Source organism: Aulonocara stuartgranti, assembly GCF_965226115.1.
Source record: "Aulonocara stuartgranti genome assembly, chromosome: 3".
Lineage (NCBI taxonomy): Eukaryota > Metazoa > Chordata > Actinopteri > Cichliformes > Cichlidae > Aulonocara > Aulonocara stuartgranti.
Window position 1 is genome coordinate 3,587,420 of NC_138941.1, and position 22,432 is coordinate 3,609,851.

General features: G+C 42.5%; 1 protein-coding gene across 2 annotated transcripts in view; it reads left to right on the forward strand.

Moving 5' to 3' along the window:
* Positions 1–12,219: 12,219 nt before the first annotated feature.
* Positions 12,220–22,432, forward strand: part of LOC309702227 (protein NLRC3-like) — a 50,669-nt gene continuing 40,456 nt past the window's right edge. Inside the window, exons 1-3 of one of the 2 annotated variants that reach the window (XM_082526757.1) lie at positions 12,220–12,313; positions 19,787–19,842; positions 20,449–20,501. In XM_082526757.1, the coding sequence (XP_082382883.1) occupies positions 19,811–19,842; positions 20,449–20,501 (85 nt within the window). In that variant the 5' untranslated portion in view covers positions 12,220–12,313; positions 19,787–19,810. The remainder of the gene's footprint in view (positions 12,314–19,786; positions 19,843–20,448; positions 20,502–22,432) is intronic. The other variant, XM_082526756.1, reaches the window with a different exon arrangement.

The window sequence follows — 22,432 nt, forward strand, 5'->3', positions numbered from 1 at the left end:
GTAGAGATGATGTCACCATGGAGTGGTGATGTCACTGGAGCTGCCAATATGTGCTCCAGCCAAAGCTACACCAGAGGGTTGTGCTGTGTAACAGGTTGGTGCAGGTGGTGTTATCTACATTTGAACATTAGGCAACAGTCTCATGAAGACACTTTCTATTGTTCACTAAAGACCAACAATAACAGAGACAAAGGGAGAGCAGCAGAACTAGTGCTAACAATTAGCACTGCTAGCCTGCCCACCAACACCAGCTAATGTTCTAAAGACGATGATCAATGATTTTGCTGTAACGGCTCCAGCTGTCTGTGTCAGGGACACGTTGGAGATGAAGTGAGTGATCCAGTGACAAAGGTTTGGAAAGCTGCAGTCAGCTGAGACTAAAGGAGTCACCTGACCGAGAGACCAAATGTTTCACTGAGAACGTCCAGATGAACAGAATCAACCTTTGGGATAATCTGTTCCACACATCCATGTTTCACTTACTGCATTATATTTCCTCATTGCTGTGCACACAGGCCTGTGGCTTATAACCAACTCCAAGTTCAGACTCAGAGGCTGCTGAAGCTGTTTTCTGGAACAGAGACGTGTTGGATATAAAAGCAACTCTTCTTTATGTGTCAGCACTGAGGAAAGGAGCAGCTTCGTTTCTAAGTGTATGAAGGACTGTAGCAGTGTGTGTGTGAGCTTTATTTCACAGACAGAACCATGTCAAAAACACAAGTTCAGGTAAAAACAATACAAAATCAAAGAGTCTGATCAGAAGGATTAAACAGAGGAGTGTGGGACTGTTTTTAACAGACAGCAGGTTAAGCCAGGCTGGAGGAGTAAACTGAGCCTCGGTGTGAGCAGCAGTGTGTTTGACAGGAAGCTGAGATAAACAGTCTGGAGCCCATTTAGTGCTTCATATGAAAGTGTGAGGATTTGAAAGCAAATCTAAAATCAAGCAGGAGTCAGTGTGAGAATGATTTGTGCTTTTCCTCAGTCAGATGCTGGGAGTTTCAGTTCATCCATGTTCAGCGTGCTGTGCTTTGTGTAACAGGAGAATATGACAGTATAAATCAAGTCTTCATGTCACTGAAAGCCTCCACAGTCTGCTATGGAGGTGCATCAGTTTGGATTTACAAGAAGAACATTTCTTAAACCTGCCACAAGATGGCGCTCCAACAGAAGGGATGTCCACAGTGTAACACAGACACACACATACTGTGTGAATGTGTGAGTGAATGGGCTTTCAACACAAGGCTTCTGCTGCTACCTTTAATGACATAATTAGCTAACAAGAACAAACTGTTAATTACCACCAAAGAACGGCTCCAGATTTTAGCTGCTGACCATTTTGTGAAACGTTGATTACATCAGCTTATTGTTGATTTTTCAACCTTAATATCAGCTGCTTTAAAGGAGCCTGGTTCTCTCGCAGTAACACTTTTCTTCACTAGATGCAGTGCAGGCACAGTCTGTGTTTCTAAACTACACACTAATGTTCATTGTTGTGCAGCTAAATCCTCCCTCTGGATGGGAAGAATCCCTGTCAGGCTTCAAACACCTGGCTTGGTGTTCTGGAGCTAATGTGTCACCTGTGAGGACTCTGAGATGAACACACAGCAGACACTTCAGTTCTCCGTCTGTGTGTCCTCAGTTTCCCAGCATGCCTTGGCTGTGGTGGTGGAGGTGAATGAGGGGGAACATGCTGCTCTGTCAGCACTCAGGTTTCATACCTGGTGATCTCAGAGGACAAAGCGGCGTTACAGCAGCGCACGTTGATGAGACCTGATGCTCTGAACAGTTCAGACTTCAGCCTCACTCTGAGAAAACAAACGACTGACTGTCAGCAGCAACTACACCTGCTCCATCAGTGACGGAGAGAAGAACTGAGACTGAGAGACATACAGCTGCAGGTCAAAGGTCAGAAACGCCCGCTCTTTGTACGGGTCAGGAGTTAGTACTGCAGAGGTCAGAGGTCAGCTTGCTGACAAACCATTTGAAACAGTTTGGAGCTAAAAGCACAACAGCAGAGGAAAGAAGAGACACTGCAGAGATGATGCAAAATATTGTGTTTTGTTCTCAGCTGTCAAAAAGTGTAACACACGTGTTCCAGCACAGCCTTTGTGTACTTTCACTTCTCCATACTGTCCATTGGAAATCCTGTTTGTTACTTTTTGATTTCAGTCCATGTGTCCAAAGCAAACTTCTGTCCCACACTTTCTCTGCTGACTCTTCACCGATGCTCAGATGATCTCAGATGATTTCACCAGAACTCATCAAAATTCGGGCTCCACAGAAACCCAGACGTCACTAAACAAGCGTAACAAGCAAAGTGAAAACTGGTCGTTCAGCTTTATTGACCAAAGATAAGCTCACATGTCACCTCATGACACAGACACTTATTTCCACAGCATGCACGAGGACTGACAATAAGTGTCTATAAAGCCACTTCTATCTGCCACACCTGTGCTTCTGTCATGGTTGCTCTCCTCTCACTCTGTCATTTATCCACAGTCTGCCTCCCTCTGCTCCGTCAGCTGACGTCCTCTCTACACCACCTGCTGTGTTTTATCCTGCAAAAACACATTTAAGAAGCGTTGCACCGAGTAACGGGAGGAACTGCTATAAAATCCATTTAAAGGAGGTGGTGCTGAGTGCTGTGACTGGGGTCCCACCACTGACATCACGGGTGGAGGACATGTTGGAAAACTGCTACAAAGTGCTGTGCAGCCAGCAGAGCTTACAGTCTGTCCTGTGTGTCATACAGGCTCTCACACTTAGTGTTTCTGTGACACATTGAAGAGAAGTTTGTGTTGTTCACAGTTGTGCTTGTACTGAGTGACAGCTGACATGACCTAACAGGAATAATGTGTCTGTGCTGAATGAGAAGTAACACACAATGAAGTCTTGATGCATCTCAATCATCCAGGAAAGTGAGTCTGTTGCTTCTGTTCATCTGGACGCAGCGTTTTGTGGGAGAAACGTGTCGTCATCATCAGGTGACGTCTTCAGTCTCAGCTGCAGGTTTCAGTCTTACAAACAGGACATTTGCATAAAGACTGAAAGCAGCTGCAGGAACGATGGGCTGGGAGCTCCGTTCCTTCATCTTAATTATGCAGATTCTCAGGACCATTGATCAACAACCACTGATCCATGTCCATGAGTCCCATTCACAGAGATGTGGGAATGGCTGCAGTCACAGCATGTAAGATGGAAATAAATGAGAAGTATTTAGCTGAAGTGGATTTGATTTATGTTACTTCTTTTTTAACTTGTAGTTCTACATTGGAAGATTATTGTGATATTGAAATATAAAAATACATTTATATTCTATTATTTTCTCAAAATAAGCGTCACACTCGTGGAAGCCGGTGTAGCCGCCGAAACGCCTGCATTTATGGAGACTTTCAGCCCCAGGTAGGCCAGTTATGGATCTTGGATCCACATTATGTCAGCAGCTGTTCTCCACCGTGAACTGTGTTCAAACAAACACGCTCACGCCTCACAGACGACAGCTTACAGTCCTGTAGAGATAAAGTGACTTCGTACAGCCCCGACCTGCAGACGCTGTGCGCAGAGGTTCAGGAGCAGAAGTCCTGTTGTAAACATATCACGGCAGACCCGACGATGTTTGCATGAACGCGCTTTTCAGCATCTCTTTATTGACCACTTTACACACACGGTTGCTGTGCGCACACAGCCGGCTGTAGCTTTGCAGCGCACAGCCCGACACACACCAACAACAGCAGAGAGAGCACAGACGTTAAGGCGTGATTGCGGGTGCCGCTCAGGTGCGTCCGCCTCCCCTGCAGCGGCGCTGCAGACCACGCCCACCACACGCAGTAACCAGGTAAAATACATACTTGGGCAGAATTTTGCAAATATCTATTTTTCATTTTGTAGCAGCATAGAGCTTTTTTCCAATTATTTTTTAAAAGTCAGGTCAAGGCTCCAAAAGCCCAAAGGCGATATAACAGTTTGTGTTTGCTACATGGATCCTTGTAGTTCAGCTTTCCTTTGTTATATTTCTTTAAGAGCTCAAAATGTGTTCATTACATAAATCAAATGTAATTTTCTCTGTAGCACTTCATGGATTTCATAAGCAACACACTGTAGTTGTTCACACAAAGCATAAAGGTAAAAACAATATACACAGTGTTATCTTCATTTTAGATGTCACAAAGTATTTGCGGCTCCCAGTGTTTTCCCGAACCCTGACCCTTTGCGTGGAAACCGGGTCCAAAAGGCTCTTTGGGTGTTAAAGGTTGCTGACCCCTGCACTAGGCCCAACTGACACATATATTTGATTCCAAATACAAAAAATAATGTGTAACCTGCTGGAAGAATGTAGGAGGTTGAGACAGGATCTCAACACTTGGTGTCTGCAACAAAAGACAACAATATGTGGGCCGATCGTGGCTCAAGAGTTGGCAGCTCGTCTTGTAATCGGAAGGTTGCCGGTTCGAGCCCCGGCTCGGACAGTCTCGGTCGTTGTGTCCTTGGGCAAAAAAGCACTTTGGGGTCCTTAGGGACGAGTAAAGCGCTCTACAAATACAGGCCATGTAATGGCAGAAACATTCTCTAGTGTAAATCCTGACTAGTTCATTAACTACAGATCAGTTTCAGTGAACATTATTCACAGAGGGATCTGAGTTCCTTATACCAGACTCTACAGAAACTGTAACACTGTACAGCTCTGCGACTCAACAATATGACAACAATGTAACACACACTAGAATCATCAAATAAAGCCCCACTAACCACTAGAACTAACTAACTAGCACTGGACACTTGCATATTAGAGATTTCTACCACCATAGGAGGCGAGATATCATCCTTGAACCAGAGCATCCAGCCCTCAATTTCGGACATAAAAAGCGACGTGGCCAGGCATGATAACACTTTGACTGAACTGCAGGACTGTGCCTCGAACCACTCTGACACCATCGCCACTCTCCAGGCCACTGTGGAGCGTTTGTCTGCGGAGGTAAAGAAGTTAGATGAGAGATGTGGAGCTCTTGAGGCACTCCAGGAGGAATCATTTAAGAACTGCAGGAATACCAGAAGGCACAGAGGGACCCAAGATGACTGAGTTGGTTCACACCTGTTGGCGGAGGCGCTATCTCTCGAGGAGAAGCCACTCATCGATCGAGCACATAGAGTGAATCGCCAGCGTCCCAAACAAAGTCATCTTCCTCGGCCCATCATCTTGAGATTGCACTACTACCACATTGGTGAGGAAATTCTGCTGAAAGCTGCAGAGAACAAGAACCTGATGTATAAGGGTTTTTAAAATAAACATCCTCCCAGATTTCCCTCCCTCTGTTGGAAACGCAGAGCCGCATTTGCAAATATGAGAGGAAGACTACGTGGGATGACCGGCGTCAGGTACAGACTGCTATACCCTGCAAAGCTGTTAGTGACCCATGGTGATGTGAGGAAAAGCTTTACCGATCCCAAAGAGACCGTAGACTACGCGGAGAAGCACCTCTCCCACCCACCTTCAAATGTATTAAAAGCAAGGATATATCTATATGTCTAACGCTGACACAGCACTGTGTTTCTTCTTTTCCCTTTATATTCCATGTAAAGGTGAATATGGAGCGTTTATGGCGATTTTCTGAATCTCGGGCAGATGAACTTCCCTGAAGTGTTTCCAGCTGGGCGTCGAGTGTTTGACCGACGCATGAAACGACACGTTTGTGAGTATTTGTGAGTATTTATCACACGGCGTGCTGCGGGGAAAAGCCTGTTGTAACATTCATGTTTTAGCCCCTGACGGCTCTTTTTGGCTTTTCATCCCTAAACTCTCTGCATGCTCTTTCGTGTGATTCGTTTTATTTTGAAAAGTCTCAATAGGATCTTGAGCTTTATTGTGAAAGGTTTATGTGGAAAATAAAGAAGCGGACGGCGGAGCCACGCGATGGTTTTACCGGCGTTGTTGCTAACGAGCGTCCGTAGTGTGGTTATATTAAATATAAGAGAAAGAGAGAACTTTAATACAGACACTACAGTGAGCATCACAACCATGTAACATATTTTACACCATGAAACAAACGATGTTTCATATCATCATCTGATATATATGTTATATGGAACAGGCCCAGCTCAGGCTGCCTGTGATGCAGCACAGCGCCACCCTGTGGTCATCACTGCACTGGTGACACTACAAACAACAAGTATACAGGATGGACGGTGGCCCTGAGAGCTCACACACACTGCTGCTTCTAAAACACCATGAAACAGGAAAATGCTGTGAAAGCACAAAATAATCACAGTTCAAAGAGACAATAGTGACAGAAACAGAGGCTTCACTGGTGCTGAGGGAGAAATCCCAGAGAAGCTTCCTTCCTGCCAGTATACGAGCCCACCAACAGAGACAGGACCAGTTCATCCTCCATCACTTACTGTGGCTCACGTTGCTCTTCTGTTGCTTTGCATCACAGACGCGTCTTTACTGGCTTCTTCTTCTAATTGCACTTAGAAACATGTTGTCTTTAACCTGTCACAGCTGCCCAGATGTTGCTGCTGAGAACATGTGGAGCTGATTCATGTAGTCATGTGTCTGTGAACAGCCAATCACAGGAAGACTTTCAGAAGCAACAGAAACTCAGAGGAACAGCTGAGATGTGCTGAGTGACACAAGAACTGACAACAAATGTTAAAGTTCAAATGGTGGTTTTGTTTGCAGGGACTGTGAGTGGATGGAGATCCTGGTCCTCCTCAGCTGTGAGTTCTTCCTCTGTCATGAGAACCTCAGGGGGAGAACATGTGCTCACTCTCAGCTGCTTTAACAGGAAAGAAGCTCTTTTAGATCAAAGCTGAGAAACTGTTTGTAACAGCGAACTCTGTCACCTTTCTCTCCTCAGCCTGCTGCTGGACAGGCCCATGAAGCTCTGCTGTAAAGGCTTCCATGTCCCAGGCTTCACCTTTACCTGCTGACCAACGGGAGGCGTGGCCAAAACAGCGATGGGGAGTGGAGCAGCAGGTAGCAGAGGTGAGCCTCTTGTATGCAGCCTGTTATCTGTGGGACCAGGGAGGACGTGACAGCAGATGTTGCTGATTCAACATCTGTGTGACAGCTGGAGCAGCACAGTCTGCAGGAAACATCTGTGCATGTAGGAGACACCAAGGTTTACATGGTGGAAGCAGACGACTGACTCAAGCAGCCTCACATCACAGGCTGCTGGCTACAAGCACATGACCACAGTGACTGGTTTCACTGGTGTCTGTCCCAGTCTGTGGCAGAGATACAGGAAGTCACAGACAGCCTGCACACAGCGTTTCCTCTGGAGTGTGTTTCACACCCTGTTTGTGTTTCTCACTAACATGTTGTAGTTCTTCCTGCACACAGCAGCACTTTGATCATTTCTCCTGCTTTTCTTCCTTTTCTAGCTTTTATACACTGACAGTAACACAAAACTCCAAAGTCATCATTTGAGGAGCTTCTTAAGAGTTTCTGTGAGTTTAGTGAAGTCAGCCTCTCAACAATAAGTGTGTGTGTGTTGATTATCTAATGTTCAGAGAGGACTGCACTGATGTAGCATCCAGGTGAGCAGCTTATGAGCCAACAGGGGAAATTTAGCTGTATTATTGTTGTTTAAATGTAATAATTTATGATTTCATGTTCCAATATTTCACTTTTCCCAACGTTTTGTTATCATTTGGTCTGAAAACCATGACAAACAGCAGTGTTACAGTTGTTAGCATTAGCTGCTATAGAGCACTCAGTCACTGTATTGGTGTTAGCGACATGAACATATCTGAGCTAACTGTGTGTTCCAGATGTGCAGCAAACCCAACTGTCCCTGTGTTTTCCTGCTGTAGACATTATCCCCATGATGCTGACGTCCTCTGGTGGGACGAGCTCACACGTTTATGGATTCAGATGCTAACTGGACCAGACTGGTGTCAACCTTTGTGCTATAGAAGCAAATCAAAGAAGAACCAGTTGAACCTGAGCTGTCTGTAGTGGTGACACCAACACCATGTCACCTGCACATGCTGACCCAGGGTCAGTGTTGAACCTATAAGCTGTGTCCTCACAGTTCAATATGTCCTCACTGCACAGGTCAATGACATCAGAGCTGTAATGTTGTTCCCGTCTCACTAAAACTTCTGGCATAAGGTGACTTTTCTGGGTGATTCCTACTCCAGGGTCACCAGTTTGAATCCCTCTGTTACTGCTGGGAACGTGCTGCTAAAGTGCCCTTGAGCAAGGCCACGTCCAGCTTATGAAGCCAACCCTGGGCTCTGCTTGCTGGCAGTGACAGAGTAGATGAAACAGCTCAGTGGATGCTAACTCACAGCTAACAGCGCTCTGTCATGGATAAGTGAAATAAAGCTGACTGACCCACAGCTGCACACAAACACCTCCAACACCTACAGGTCAGCAGGTCCACTGCTGTCTCTGATGGGCCCAAACTTTGCTTGTTCAGCGTTTGCTGCTGCTGACTTTGAAAATCACACCAAACATGGAATCAAATATATCGACTCAGCTTAGACTACAGAGAAGCTCGGCACTGCTCACAAAACTCAACACAAAAGGCTTTTTAAAGACAACAATCACTTTGACAGACACACAAACACGACTGAGTACAGAGCAGCTGCTGGTTTGAAGCCACAGAAATGTTCAAATGTTTAAACACACTGCAGCGTTGCAGCCGTGATGCATTTGTGCTGCTAAGGCCACACACATCAGCTGCCTTACATTTTAGTACCAGTTCATCTCTGACCATGGCAGCACAGTCTTTCCAGTACAGTGATGTTGGTGGGGACAGTGGGGACTGATTGTTCATTGGCTGTAAGCCGGTCACATGGACGTTTAACTGGTGCTTTGATTGCTCTGTAGTCTGTTGTGCCTGTGAGCTGCTCCTAAAATGAGACAGATTATAATTGTCACCATTCTGTTAATGACTCTTATTATGTGCGCTCTCCTCCACTGTCACACTAAACACATTAAACCTTTATTTTTGTGTAAAGTCAGGATTTATTGGCTCTTCTTAAAAGCGTCATGAAGTGCAAAACTCAGCAAACATTATACAAAAGTAGATTTAGAAGCTGAACTGAAAACATTTAAAGTGACAGTCAGCACAAATCCAGCTGACATCTCCATCCAACCCAAGTCTTCATTTAAAGTCATTATAACTGTGACACACGTTTGTTACAGTATTAATCCTGCCTGATGCTGCAGGGCCAACATCATGAAACAGGCTCAGCATTTATTTCCATTATGAAACTTTATCATTAAAAACAAACCATTGTTCTGCAGTCGTCCCAGGACTGTCGGTCAAACGTTCTCTCCACATGTTTAAGGCTGAGCTCACTTTATCGTCTGCCTGAAGGAGGGAAGCAGATGTTACTAAACATCACAATAAAACATATGAAATGGGTGCACATGAGGAACGTCTGCACTGTTAAAGCCATGCAAACATCTTCACACATGAAGCAGCAACACCTCTCAGTTTAGCAGCAGCTGGTAAAAGCCACAGTGATCCTGGAGCCTCCCTGAAGGACTCGTTCATCAGTAACTGTCAGGAGGACGATTAAACCTTCTGCACACGTCCTGTAGTTACACACTCGGGAGGAAAGACGACGTCCTCGCTCTGCAACATGATCTGTGTTTCATCCAGGACGCTCAAACACAGACTGGTTTCCAAATATTAGACGCACTGGTTCTTCATGCGTTTCTACCTGAGCACTCAGAGTCATTTCTACAACAGGCCTCCTTCACCTGCTGGTGCCTCTGTTTCTGTGTTTGGCTGTTTCCATCAGTGCCTGATGTTTGTGATCTTTGATCTGTTCTGAAGTCTCTCTTTGTAACACAAATGTTGTTTGGCTTCTTTTGCAAACAAGGCAAAAGAACTTTAATGGATTCATTTGCTGATCTTACTTTTCTGATGCAAAGCCGTCCTTTCAACGCTTTAGAAAGAAAACCAAACAATGTTTTTAAAACTTTCCCAAAATGTAAAAGCTATTAAAACCATAAACTTCTGCTCCTTGATCATGTGATTCTTCTTCTAGACTGTCTGTAATTGTTATTGCTGATTGTCAATAAAGTTGTTTTTTATAAGTTATGTTGTAAAGGAAGCTTGTGGCGAGGGAGGAGGGGCGACTAAAAGCAGGTTCATATAGTGGGAAAGTCCTCAGGTCATGTGAGGATATTTACTGATGCGTCAACACTGTCAGATAAAAGAACGGCTGCTGCATTTGTTCTCCCACAAATAAGTTTGGTGGTGAGTAAAAGAATTACAGATGATGTGGCAGTTTATACTGGGAGCTGGTAGTGATGTTACTGGCTTGAACTGGGTGGAGGACGCACTAATATGGAGGTATGTGGTTTGCTGGGACTCTAGCAGCGTGCTAGTGAGCACAGGTGATATGTCTTCAGACTCTAGGCAACATATTGTTTTTGATATACTTCATTTACTGTATAGAATCAAACACAGAGGGATAGAAGTGGATTTCTTATGGCTCCCTGTGAATATCGGTGTTGATGCAATGAACAGGACGATAAGTTTAAAAAGGTGCAGCAAGAAGAAGTCGCGCAGGTTTGACTATAAAATACAGTGAAAGTGAGGTGAAGAGTATAATGAAGGTAAAGATGAAGGACGAGTGGCAGGCACACTGGGACAGAGACGGGAAAGGCAGATATTATTATACAGAAAACAGTCGTGTAGAAGAAGCTGCAGCAGAGACCAGGATGGAATCTGGAGAGTCAGAGTTGGTCACACAGGCTTGAATAGCACACTTAAAAAGGTAAACATGACACAGGAAGTGTGACTTCTGTGGACCAGAGGAGACGTTTGACGGGTTGTTAGCGTAGTCAGGATGCTGGATGGAAACGCTGTGCCTGATAGGATGATTACAGGCTGGACTTTGTCTTCCTGTTACAGATGGATCCAGGCCCTGGATGACTGCTGGACACACATGACCCACACTAGGCTGCCTTCATCCATCCTTTCCTCCTTCACTGAGACTCAGAGTCAGCATGTATGTATTTATCAGTGATTTGAATCCTTTCATTACAGAGTGAAGTTAAAGTAGACGTGTGAACACACTAATAAACACAAAGGGACACAACTACTACTCCATGATGTAAAGCTGAAGTATTACACAGCTTTATGAACCTCCTGTTATCCTGGTAGACGAGTACAGCAATAAATCTTTTACTTGAACATCTTCTGGCTCCAATAAGCTTTGAAATGTGACCATGAAGTCACGCTTTTCTTTCCAAGCTCCTTCGACAACATCATTCATAGAACAGCTTCCAGCTTCTTTTGCTCGGCTACAGTTTGGATGGATTTGCATTTAAAGATGCAACAAGACTAAAATGGTTAGGGTCAGGAGGTCAAAGGTCAGAGCTCCTGTGGGTCTGAGGGCGGCCTCACGCTGGAGAAGGATGAAGGAGTCTGACCTGAGCCAGTGTTTGACATGAACACATCAGCACTGCTGTCAGTGAGCCTAACGACAGCCGTTAGCATCATTTCAGTGTTTCAGTCATAAAAACACTTCCTGTCTCTGTGGTGGTTACAGTGACATCATGCAGTTTGTGCTTTGACCTTCAGAGGGCGACAAATCAGCACAGACAGAGAGCTCCATTCAAACTTTGCTGCCATCAGGAATAATTCTTCAAATATAATCATCAGTGTTTGAGCAGTTATGATATCAGGGACAATCTAGACATGTGTGACAATACTGAACATGTCACATGACACACCTCAAACATCATGTGATCCACTCTCAGTCTGCACTTTCATTCATGACTTCAACAGGTTGAAATGAGCTTTGAAGAAACATTCAGTGAAATAAATCTTTCATGGATTCATGTGAGCAGCAGATGAACTTTGTACCAACAACATCTTCAATAACAGAGTCTGAATGAAGCTCAGGTGTTGATGCTGCTCACTGATTGGACGCTTGGTTTCAGCTCTGCTCTCAGTCTTTACTGCACAGGTGAAGGTAGAAAGTGTGACTGGATCTATAGACTGGAAACAGAGAAACATGCTGAACATTTGAAGCTTTGCAGCAGAAATGTTCATGTTACAAATACAGCAGAGCTGATCTGGGATCAGTGTGTTCACACCTGCAGCTACAACAAGGTTTCATGTCTCCACACGTCAGCATGTGAACTTTACTCTGACTCAGTCTGAGCAGTCAGACGGCATATTTTTAAAGTTAACACATCAGCACACACAGAGCTGAGCCCCTCCCACCTGTGCTGAGTTTCAGGTGGAGCCCCGCCTCCTTCCAGGAAGCAGCTCACCTGTGTGTCCGTGTTTAGTGTCCAGGTGTGGAGTGGAGCTTGTTGTTGGTGTGTGAAGAAACTGTAAGTTTGCTTTGTTTCCTCCTTTAACAGTTTGTCTTTAGGAACTTTACTGTTTGTTCAGCTCGTGTTTGATTTCTTCACACAACAAACTGTGTGTGTTTGTATTTCCGGTCTCTCCATTAAAGTCAGTGTGTAATGTTTCCTGGCTAACATCAGCTGTGTGCAGCTTAGTTCAGCACAAATCTGCCGCTCCATAGTTCACGGTAACGGACTCACAGCTGGACCAACGAGGCCGAGTGTGTCCGCCACTCTGAGCTACGTTCGTGTTTGTGTACTTGTAGTTTGTACTTTGAGTTCACTCAGAGCCCACAGAGGACGCAGCGTACGTGATGACGTCACAGCCCTTTACCTCCTTTACTGTCACTGTGATTAATATTTACACAGGAGACACCTGCAGAGCTCTGACGCTAAGCTAGCACACAGCATGCTAACGCTAAGCTAACCTAGAACCCAGAGTGAGGTTAAAGCTGAGTAAACACTGACCCCAGACCAGCACCGTGATTTGATTTTGATTTTATTGATTAGCATTCAAATATCTCAGTGAAAACAGAACAAAAATCGACCATAAAGCAAGTAAGCATGAGACAAGGCTAATCAAAAGGTATTGGCTGAAGCATTTGCTTATTACGCCAACCCTTTTCACAAAATATCTTTTTGCATGCAGCTCCTGTACACAGGGCCTGAAGAAAATAAGAAAACAAAGCAAAAAGCAAACAAACAAACAAGAAAAAAAAACTTTCCACCTTAGATAAGTAACTACATCAAAGCAAAAGAATCAAGAGGTTGTTTTTTTTTTTTTTTTGCTCTTTTCATTCTTGATTTATATATTTTTCTAATACTCTATTTTTAAACATGTTTTTAAACAAGGAAAATGAACTACACCTTTTTAAATCCCTGTCAGAACTATTCCACAGGTTACCTCCTCTAACAGAAACACATCTCTGCTTTATATTTGTCCTTATCTTGTTTTTTTTAAAGAAATCTCTTCCCCTTAAGTCATATTGACTCTCTCTGACTTTGAACAGCTTCTGAGTACTGGGGCAAAGCAAGTTATTTTGTGCTTTATACATTATCTGTGCCATTTTATATTCAACTAAATCATAAAATTTCAGGGTATTCAGATTAATAAACAAAATGTTAGTTGGTTCTATATAGTTTGATTGGTTTATAATTCTTATAGCTCTTTTTTGTAACTTGAAAATAGGAAGAGTGTTCGTTTTATATGCATTAGCCCATATCTCCAGACAGTAAGTCATATATGGAAGCAACAGAGTACAATAAAGTGTGTATAATGATTTTTTGTTCAGGACATGCTTTGTTTTATAGAGAATAGCAATGGTTTTTGACATTTTTGTTTTCACAATGATAAAGTGAGCTGCTGCTGCTGAACTTGAACAGGTAACAAAGTGATGAGCAGTCAGGCTGCAGGTTTCTACCTGTTCATGTTTCTACAGTAGAATCACTTTGAAGTGTCTTTGTGCTGTTTCATCTTTGATTTGTGTTCATAAACACTCAGAGAAACATCACGTGACCTCATCAGGATCTGTGTTGGTGTGTGGGGCTGTACCTCAGCTTTATGTTGTTGCATGCTCATTTGTTCATTTTAACATCAAAGTAATGTTATGAGGAGTAATGAAGTAACGTACTCCATTACTTTTAATCAAAGTGTTCTGTGTAATATGTGTAATAATGACTGTTTTGAGTAATGACCAACACTGATCACAACAAAGAGGAAATGCCTCCAACATGCACAAACATTTGAGCCACAACATGCAGTTAATGTGCACAAATGTCTTTGATATGCTGCTCAGTGATGGTGGTGACTGTCAGAGCAGAGCTACTGAGAATCAATAAGTAATATCAATGATGGGATCAGAATCACTAAATTCTTCTCATCCCTGTCAGTATCATACATGTGCTGTATAATGTGATAAATGTAGAGGTGCTGGCTGTTCTCTCACTCTGCTGTTTAGCTGTAAAGGACGCCTCCCTGCCTTTGTCTCATTCATGACCTTTAATAGTCTCTTCTAACATGCAGAGATCTGTATGATCTGTTTCATAGAGTCTAACCAGCCTGTACAGGTAACAACAACAGTCACTGCATCACTGACACACAAACGTCATCTCTGTCAATAACAACATTCATACATGGAATAAAAACACATCAGTGGATCATTGCTGGAGCTGATGTTTGTGCTCCTGGTGCAAAGGCTCTCAGTTTCCTCCTTGAAATAACATCAGTGGTGGGTCAGCGACATGCTTTCTTTCCCTCTCAGGTTTAAATATCTGGGACTCTCCACCGTTTGGTTTTAGAGCTGAAGAAGCTTCTCAGATGAAACGTCTTCCAGAAACTTAAAGACGTCTCTTTTCTCTCCAAGCTCCTTAGATCACATGACCTGGATGACTGAACCTACAGACATATTGACCTGGTTTCATGGTCACATGACAGGTCAGAGGTCAGCGACTGTAACTCAGTGACTCCTGTTAATGTGAACTCACTGAGTGTTTGTGGTTTACCTCTCAGACTGACTGAAGATGATGATGGAGGAAGAGGAGGACAGAGCAGAGTCTGCAGGGTCCAGCTGTCCGTCTGTGAGGAGTGACGGGTCCAAACGTCGAAATCCAGTCTTCAGTGGTGAACCTGGAGCAACGAGGTCAGAGAGCTGTGATGACTCCTTTACATGTTTGTGTTTCCTGGATAAATATGACCTGAAACATCCTCAGATTGTTACAAAGATTCATTAAAAAGAAAACAATGAAAGAGAAAAGATCCAAATGTTCGACTTGGTCATTTGCTGTTTGAGGACAGTGATGCTCATATCTGTGGGGAAAGTGTGACCTGAGTGGGTTCATGTTTGTCTTTAAAGAACAGAGCTGCTCTGATTCTCTTTGTGTCTGATCTGTTAAACAGTCTGAGAGGTCACACAGAGACCCAGCAGCTAAAGCCTGGATCATACTGGCTGCTGTTACTCCATCAGGACAACACTGAACCACAGTGGTGTGGATGTAGTGGATAAATCCCACCATACTGATGCTCAGAGTTAACCACAGGGAACAAAACCAGATGTTACCTTCAGATTGTGACCTTTGGAGTGGACGATGCAGATTTCAATAGAGAATAAATGTTGTTGTTTTTCAGCTGTGAAGAAAGAATCTAATTTTCTGAACTTAAGAATTTATGATGCTGGAAACAACATGGAGACTATAACACAACATTTCCACTGTGTTCATAGAATGAATGTAAAACTGTCAGACATTCATTAAATATGCAAAATGTCTACAGAAGCATCAGAGGGTCAGACGTGAAGCACTCAGTGATTTTGATCAAATGACTCATCAGTTATTGATCTGTACTACACTGATCTACCACATTAGTAAAGCTGGTGTTCTGGTGGTGGAGGGAGACTCGGATCATGTTCTGGTTTTGGAGCAGTGATCTGCTGATGGTTCAGTTTGATGAGCTTCTTCAAAATCATCCCTGACATCACCACTGAAAGGACGTCCATGAAAACAGACTGAAAATTACTGATATGTTCACAATCTGAGAGTTTACAACTTGACAGACTTGATTCAGATGAAGTTATTTGAGCAGAAACTCCTGGATCTTTATCCTGTGTTGATCTAATCCTTCATGGTTCCTCCACAGAGTGGACCAGCAGAGCTCAGAGGTTCCCAGTGGTCAGTCTGCCCAGCAGCATCAAACACAGCTGGACTCCATATTTATGGTCTGTACATGTACAACAACTACTTTATTATTAATAATAATGCATTTATTTATAGGTCCCTTTCAGAACACCAAGGACTCTGTGGACTAAATGACCAAAAGAAACAAACTTAGAAATCAGACGGTGCAAATGTGATCACAGGGAAACGTTTTAAACATCGAGGCTTTAAACAGAAACCAAAGTGAAACAGTTTGTAGTCGAGATCAGTGGGAATGAAGCTGAATAACTGTTTCTTCAATAACTTTGAGCTCTTAAAAAACAAAAACTAGCTGAAAGTCTGGCTGCTCTTATGAAAAGTACAGAGAAATTATGGGTCGCTCAACACTTGTGCACAATATAAGAGTTTAAATAAATCTAAAGAATAACTCAAAGTCCTACAATCATACTGATAAAGTCATCTACAGCTAACTATCCAAGTGGATTTGTTTAAGACAGCTCCATCTGCTGGTGGCCCTCTGCAGGTGCATGAAAGGGGCGTGTTTATATTGAAAGTAGTAGAGAAAGTAAACCCCACGGGAAGGAGGAGGACTCTCAGCAGCTTCCAGCTCATATTCAGACATTTGACTTCTCACTGAAAGCAGCATGTTTGAGTGTCTGTACCTTAGTTAGAAGAGATAACATGTCAGTAGTAATTAGAGTTGATTGAGCAATGCTGTCCTTGTAATGTAGTTTATGATTTTTATGGACAAGTCCAGTTTTTCTGTAGAGCCTCTCAAGTTGGTGACAGCAGCAGTGGAAGTTCACGTGTAAACCAGAGCAGCAAATCAGGTCCAAATGTGTTGTTCACAGTGAGTGGGATCATCATTGGCTGCTATGTTAACCTCCTGCAGCAGGATGTCTTTGGTCAGAGAATGGATAGATCACTAAGTCATTGTTGAGTTTAGGGAGACAGTAGACAGTTGGAGGAGGTTCAGCCAGTTGACACACAGTAGATAAAATAACTGAAGGCAGGAGCAGACACCTGTATGACTCTACTCTACTTTAAAGGTGATCGTTTAGGACTTCAGCAATAATACAGACAGCAATGTAGTTAGCAGTAAAACAGCTTTATTGGGAATTAACTTAAAAAACAAACAAACATCTGTCTCCTATTTTCTGTCACACAGGAAAGAAGCATCAATATCTGATGAGAAGACTTATTTATTTCTTTTTGGGGGTTTTTTCAACAGGAGAAGAATATCTAACAAGTTGATTTGTTCACATCTTAATTTTTAAGTGACATGTGCATTTTGAGTTTATACACTCTTTATATAAGGCAACAGTTTCCTTTTGCAGTATTTTTGTGTGGAGTGTTTTTCTATTTCTTAACAAAAAGGGAACAAAGGTGTTTAAGTTCACCTAGGATGATTTGTCTTAACTTTCACATGGTCTTACTGAGGTGATGTGAATTGAAACATGCATTTTTTTTTGGCGGTGAGGGAGGGATGTGCTGGAAAAGTTTGAAAAGGGACCTTGAAAGTGTTTAAGAAGTGCTTGAATTTGACCCTGAAAAAGGCATATGAACCCTGATCATTATCATTAGCCTGTGTAAGTCCTGAGTGTCCTCCAGTTCAGGGACGTGCAGAGGGGGGGGCTAGAGGGGCTTGAGCACCCGCCCCTTTCCTGATGAGTGCCCAAAGTGCCCTTTTGTTGAGGCAACTTTTAAATTTTTTTTATTTATTTTTTTATGTGTGTGTGTGTGCGGAGTCCTGTCTGTGCCCTTCAACAATAATATTTAACTATTAATCACAGTTTTGCTAAATAAAAGGATCTGGCTTTCATCAGTCACATGATCACATTTAACCAATGATCGCCCTTGACGGCAGAACGCGCTGGTTACGAGCCGGGAACGAGCTCACAAAGAGCACGCGCATTTTTAGCGGTCCGGAGCTGTAGGAGAAACACAAGTTAACTCAGAGACACAGACTGATGCGACACAACCAGTAAGTAGGTGTACAGCGTACACTGTAGTGTGTAGCACCCAGGAGTATTAGCTTATTACGTACACGTTGGTAAGCTGTCTTGTTGCTACTGGCGAACTGAAACAAACGAGCGTGCTGTGTGTGCAACAGCGCGACAAACATTACCTGTCCTTTTATTAACTGCACAAGTAGTGCTGGTCACAGCTGCTGGCTACCTGTGTAAGGCTGTCATGGGTCTGTAGCTCTGTCACCGTTTTAGGGAACATATTTAGTTTTAAAGTATTTAGAACATATTTAGTTTTAAAGTAAGTTTCCGGGCTTTTCCTGCCTTTCTGGAGGGATTATATTTCACTAAAAAACGATCTAATATGCATGTCCGCATAATAATTATTATAATTATAATATATTAAAAACACGCTGTATTTTAAAGAACATACATTAAGAAGCAGATTATATTAGATTTATATTTTAAATAAGACAAAAGTTGGATTTTACAGCAGTAAAATGATTGTATCTCTACAGTTTAAACATGTAATAAGCTTTGCCCTGCACAGAGTGGATAGTGAAACAAATGCAATCATCATAAATACATTATTTCATATTTATTACTTCCCCCTCCTCATTGCTTTATTATTGTAGCTCTAGTAATAAATAATAATGTAAGGATTCTGGATCAGCACCGTGATGCCCATAGTATATACAGTATTCTGAAGAAGGTCTGAAATGTCACTGTGTGTGCATGTGTGTGTTTTATTTAGATGGATTTTTAAAAAAAATATTACTCATGATATAACATTGTGCAGACATGGCTGGTAAGGACATGAGGAGGAAACAGCAGGAGCTGTGTGAGGCTACTAAAAGCAGGGCTATAACATTTTTCTGTCATCATTTTATTATAGATTAAGTGCAAGAGTTGTTAGGTGTGGATAATTAGATTATAGTTTATTGCAATAGCAAGTTGTGCCTTGTTCTCACATAGACAGCAAGTGCAGAGTGATATATGAAATGATGGGATGGAAGGAAGAAGAGAAGCAAAGAGTGATTCACAGGCAGAGCCTAAATTATTTCTCACAGTTTTTTGTTGCCTTATGGTTCCAAGCGCTGTCACCAATCTTTGCATTTAGTTATTATCTCATGACACTTGTTTAATCAGCTACCATCTCTCCTGTGGACTTTTTACTGTCTACAGTCTCAGACCAACACAGCCCTGCCCTTCCCATATTAGATTCTTGATGAATGTGTGTTGTTGTTATTCAGCCTGGTTCAATGTGCCCCTTTTTAACTTTGAGCACCCGCCCCTTTAAACCTCTCTGCACAGCCCTGCTCCAGTTCAGTGTCTTTGTCAGTCCCACATGTGTCGTTTCTGTTCAGCTGGTCTTCCAGTCAGTCATCCATCTCAGGCTCTGTCATTCTGTCATAAACACCAGCCTTCACCACCTGTGAGTCCTGCGTTTGGGTCCTCTCTTCTCCACATCCACACTGCGATGCTGTGACATATACAGTACATAAAATCAAAATTCACGTTTTATGCAACTAAAGTGTTTCATTATGTAGGCTACAGAACATAATTCAGTTATAGACGATATATGAAACATGTATACTTACTGCATTTGAATCATTTAAACCATATGTGATATAAACACCTGCACGTGTGTTTGAAAAAACAAACGCTTTGATTTTGACACCCCAAGAAAATCTTCCTAGATCTGCACGTGTTCAGAGTAAGAGCCGAATAAACAGCAGCAGAAGCTGATTGATGAACAGCTGAATGACATATCAGCTGTAGCTGCAGCATCTGCACAGAGTTTGATTGGCTAACGCTGATTTGTTTGGTTTTTTTTAAACAGGACAGCAGAGAGAGAGAGGAGGAGATGGAGAGTGCAGCAGAGACAGTGAAGAAGAGGTGAGCATCTGACAGAGCAGAGCCAGTTTAAAGGAGCCTCACAAGCTCACACATGACAGCTTCATCAACATGGAGCTCTGAGTGTTTATTAAAGGATCATTGGACGCTCTGACACAGCTGACTGCAGCCTTTAGCTGTGAGCACACAGTGTCTCACATTTACATTCACTTCCCTGTCAAACTCAATAACTTTAAACAGCTGCTGTTATCAGGTGAAGATAGCAAAGCTTTCAGGGCTGAGCCCCAGTGTTTCAGGATAATGGCCCCAGAGACCACAGTCACATATGTGGGGAAGGATTTTAAGTTTAAAACTTCCTTTAAGCACTAACAGCAGAGACGCACAAAGTCGCAGACAGGGAACAAAGTATTTTAGGTTTGTATTGTCAGATTATTTAATCATTATACTGAACAAATATGTGAAAAAGTAAAAACCTCTATTATGATGAGGTTATCACTACATTCACATGTCATCGATGTGTTCTTTCACACAGATCAGTTTCAGTGTGTGTGGCCCGTACACTAAACCATGACACAAATTCATATGATGTGACACCCAGACTGTGTTCACTGTTTCTTTTGGTAAAATCATCTTCTCGTGTTTTTATAGAAAGATGATGGAAGAACCTAAAGAACAGCCAGCCAAAGCAGCTCCATCAGCAGGTAGGAGATCAGTGCTTTGTATGATGAGACGTATGGATGTATAGACTTCAGGCAGATTCTTTTTTGTAACTGTGACAAGTACATGAAATTCACGAGTTGTAACCTGTCCTAATCTTTGCCTTAATCTTTCTGTGGGACATTAATATAACATGAGAACTTCCAGTCTAAGGAGTTTGGCAGAGAAACAACTGGACTTTTTTGTACTTTGAACCCACATATGAGGTTAAAACGATGCCACCTTAAAATGAAACTGAAGAAATATTGAAACTGAAACAAATGTATTGAAAGTGAAATGATAGTGAAAAAACATAAATATAGAAATTTAAAGAAAAAACTCACTGTTCATGTGGTTTACACACTTACATCGTTTTTTTCCACGTACAGTTATTTTTTCAGCTTCAATTAGTTGGCACTGCTTCGGCATCTGAGGGTGCGCTTGAGGAGCGGGGCTTCAGAGCCACATATATGAGCCACATATGTTTGCGCACATTATATTGCTGACCAGTGACTGTAGAAATCATGGACGACCTAATATCTGCAGCAGCCGCAGTCATGAAGAAACTTGCGTATCTCTGAACGGCACATAGAGCGGGGACGCTGAGAGGAGGTCCAGCGTTTACCGACTGTTTCAAACTGACAGACTCAGGTGTTCTTCAGTGTCTGCCTGACAGAAGGACCTGAGAGCCGCCACAATATTTTTGGTAAGTGAAAGGTGTTTGTAAGCTAATCTGTAGCTAACATCCTTAGCTAGCTAGCTAAGATGGGCACTCGGCTATCGGCAAAACTTGTTTTGTAAAGTTTGTTTAGCTAACCCGTGCAGGTGAACGAAATGAACAGAAACGCACCGGGCTGCTCAGTCAGTAACTAACCACAGTTACTGTACTTTTATTATGAGTATTACACTGTAAGAGCAACAGGCTGCACTCTGCTGCAGCTCCTGTGCAGAGCTGATTATTCAATATGTGCAAACAGCAGCATGTTTTCACTCTTTTGCCACATCTGTAAGGATATTAACACATATTTTAAAAAAGGCTTGCACTTTAGTAACCCCTCATTAATCATTAATTACAGATTAAATAGCAAAGCCTAATATTTATGTACTCAAACCAAATACTTCTGCTTGGCAGCTTAAGTTAAAATGTGTGTTTCATTTTTCCTCGGATTACATTTTTAGCACTGACTCTGTGTATTGTTTTTACTAAGTTTGTTTCAAATATTCAGGTTAAATAAAACAGTCTGAATCATTCTTATTGAGGTAAGTTCACAAAGTTACACGTGCAGTACAGCTTACATCGTTTGAGAGGGAAAAAAGCATTAATATTTGTTATGATACCTCTGTATGTTGGTGACCACGGTGCAGCAGCAGACTGAACCAGGACTGAAACCTGCTCCGTCTGCTCATGTATGCAGATTCACATTCACAAAGCACCAACAACTCAAAGGTTAACATTATATTGGAAAATCTGTTGGTATATACGGCTTTAAGAAATAAACAGCTCGTATGTGAGCAGAGCTGAAGAACTAAAGAAATGTAAGAGAAGAACTTCAGATCCTGGGTGTGTGAGGACAGAAGGATCAGCTCTATTTCAGATTTGAGATAAACTTTATATTTCAGTTTGTGATGGTTCAGTTCTCTTTGTGATTACAGGAGCTGCCCTCAGATTCAGACCTCAACACCACCCAGTGACAGCAGACAGATCATCCAACATGTTCACATGTTAACTGAAGAATGAACTGATGCAAACAGTACAAAGGTTAAAGCACCACATGTGCTGTAGTGAAAGCTGCAGCTGTTTTATTGATAAAAACAAAGTCAAAAGGATTAATCACCCCTGTATCATATGAATGTTGGGTTTTTCTCTGTATCTGTTATTGTACGATCTACTGTACAATATAAAGCACCTTCAGGTGACTGTTGTTGTGATTTGGCG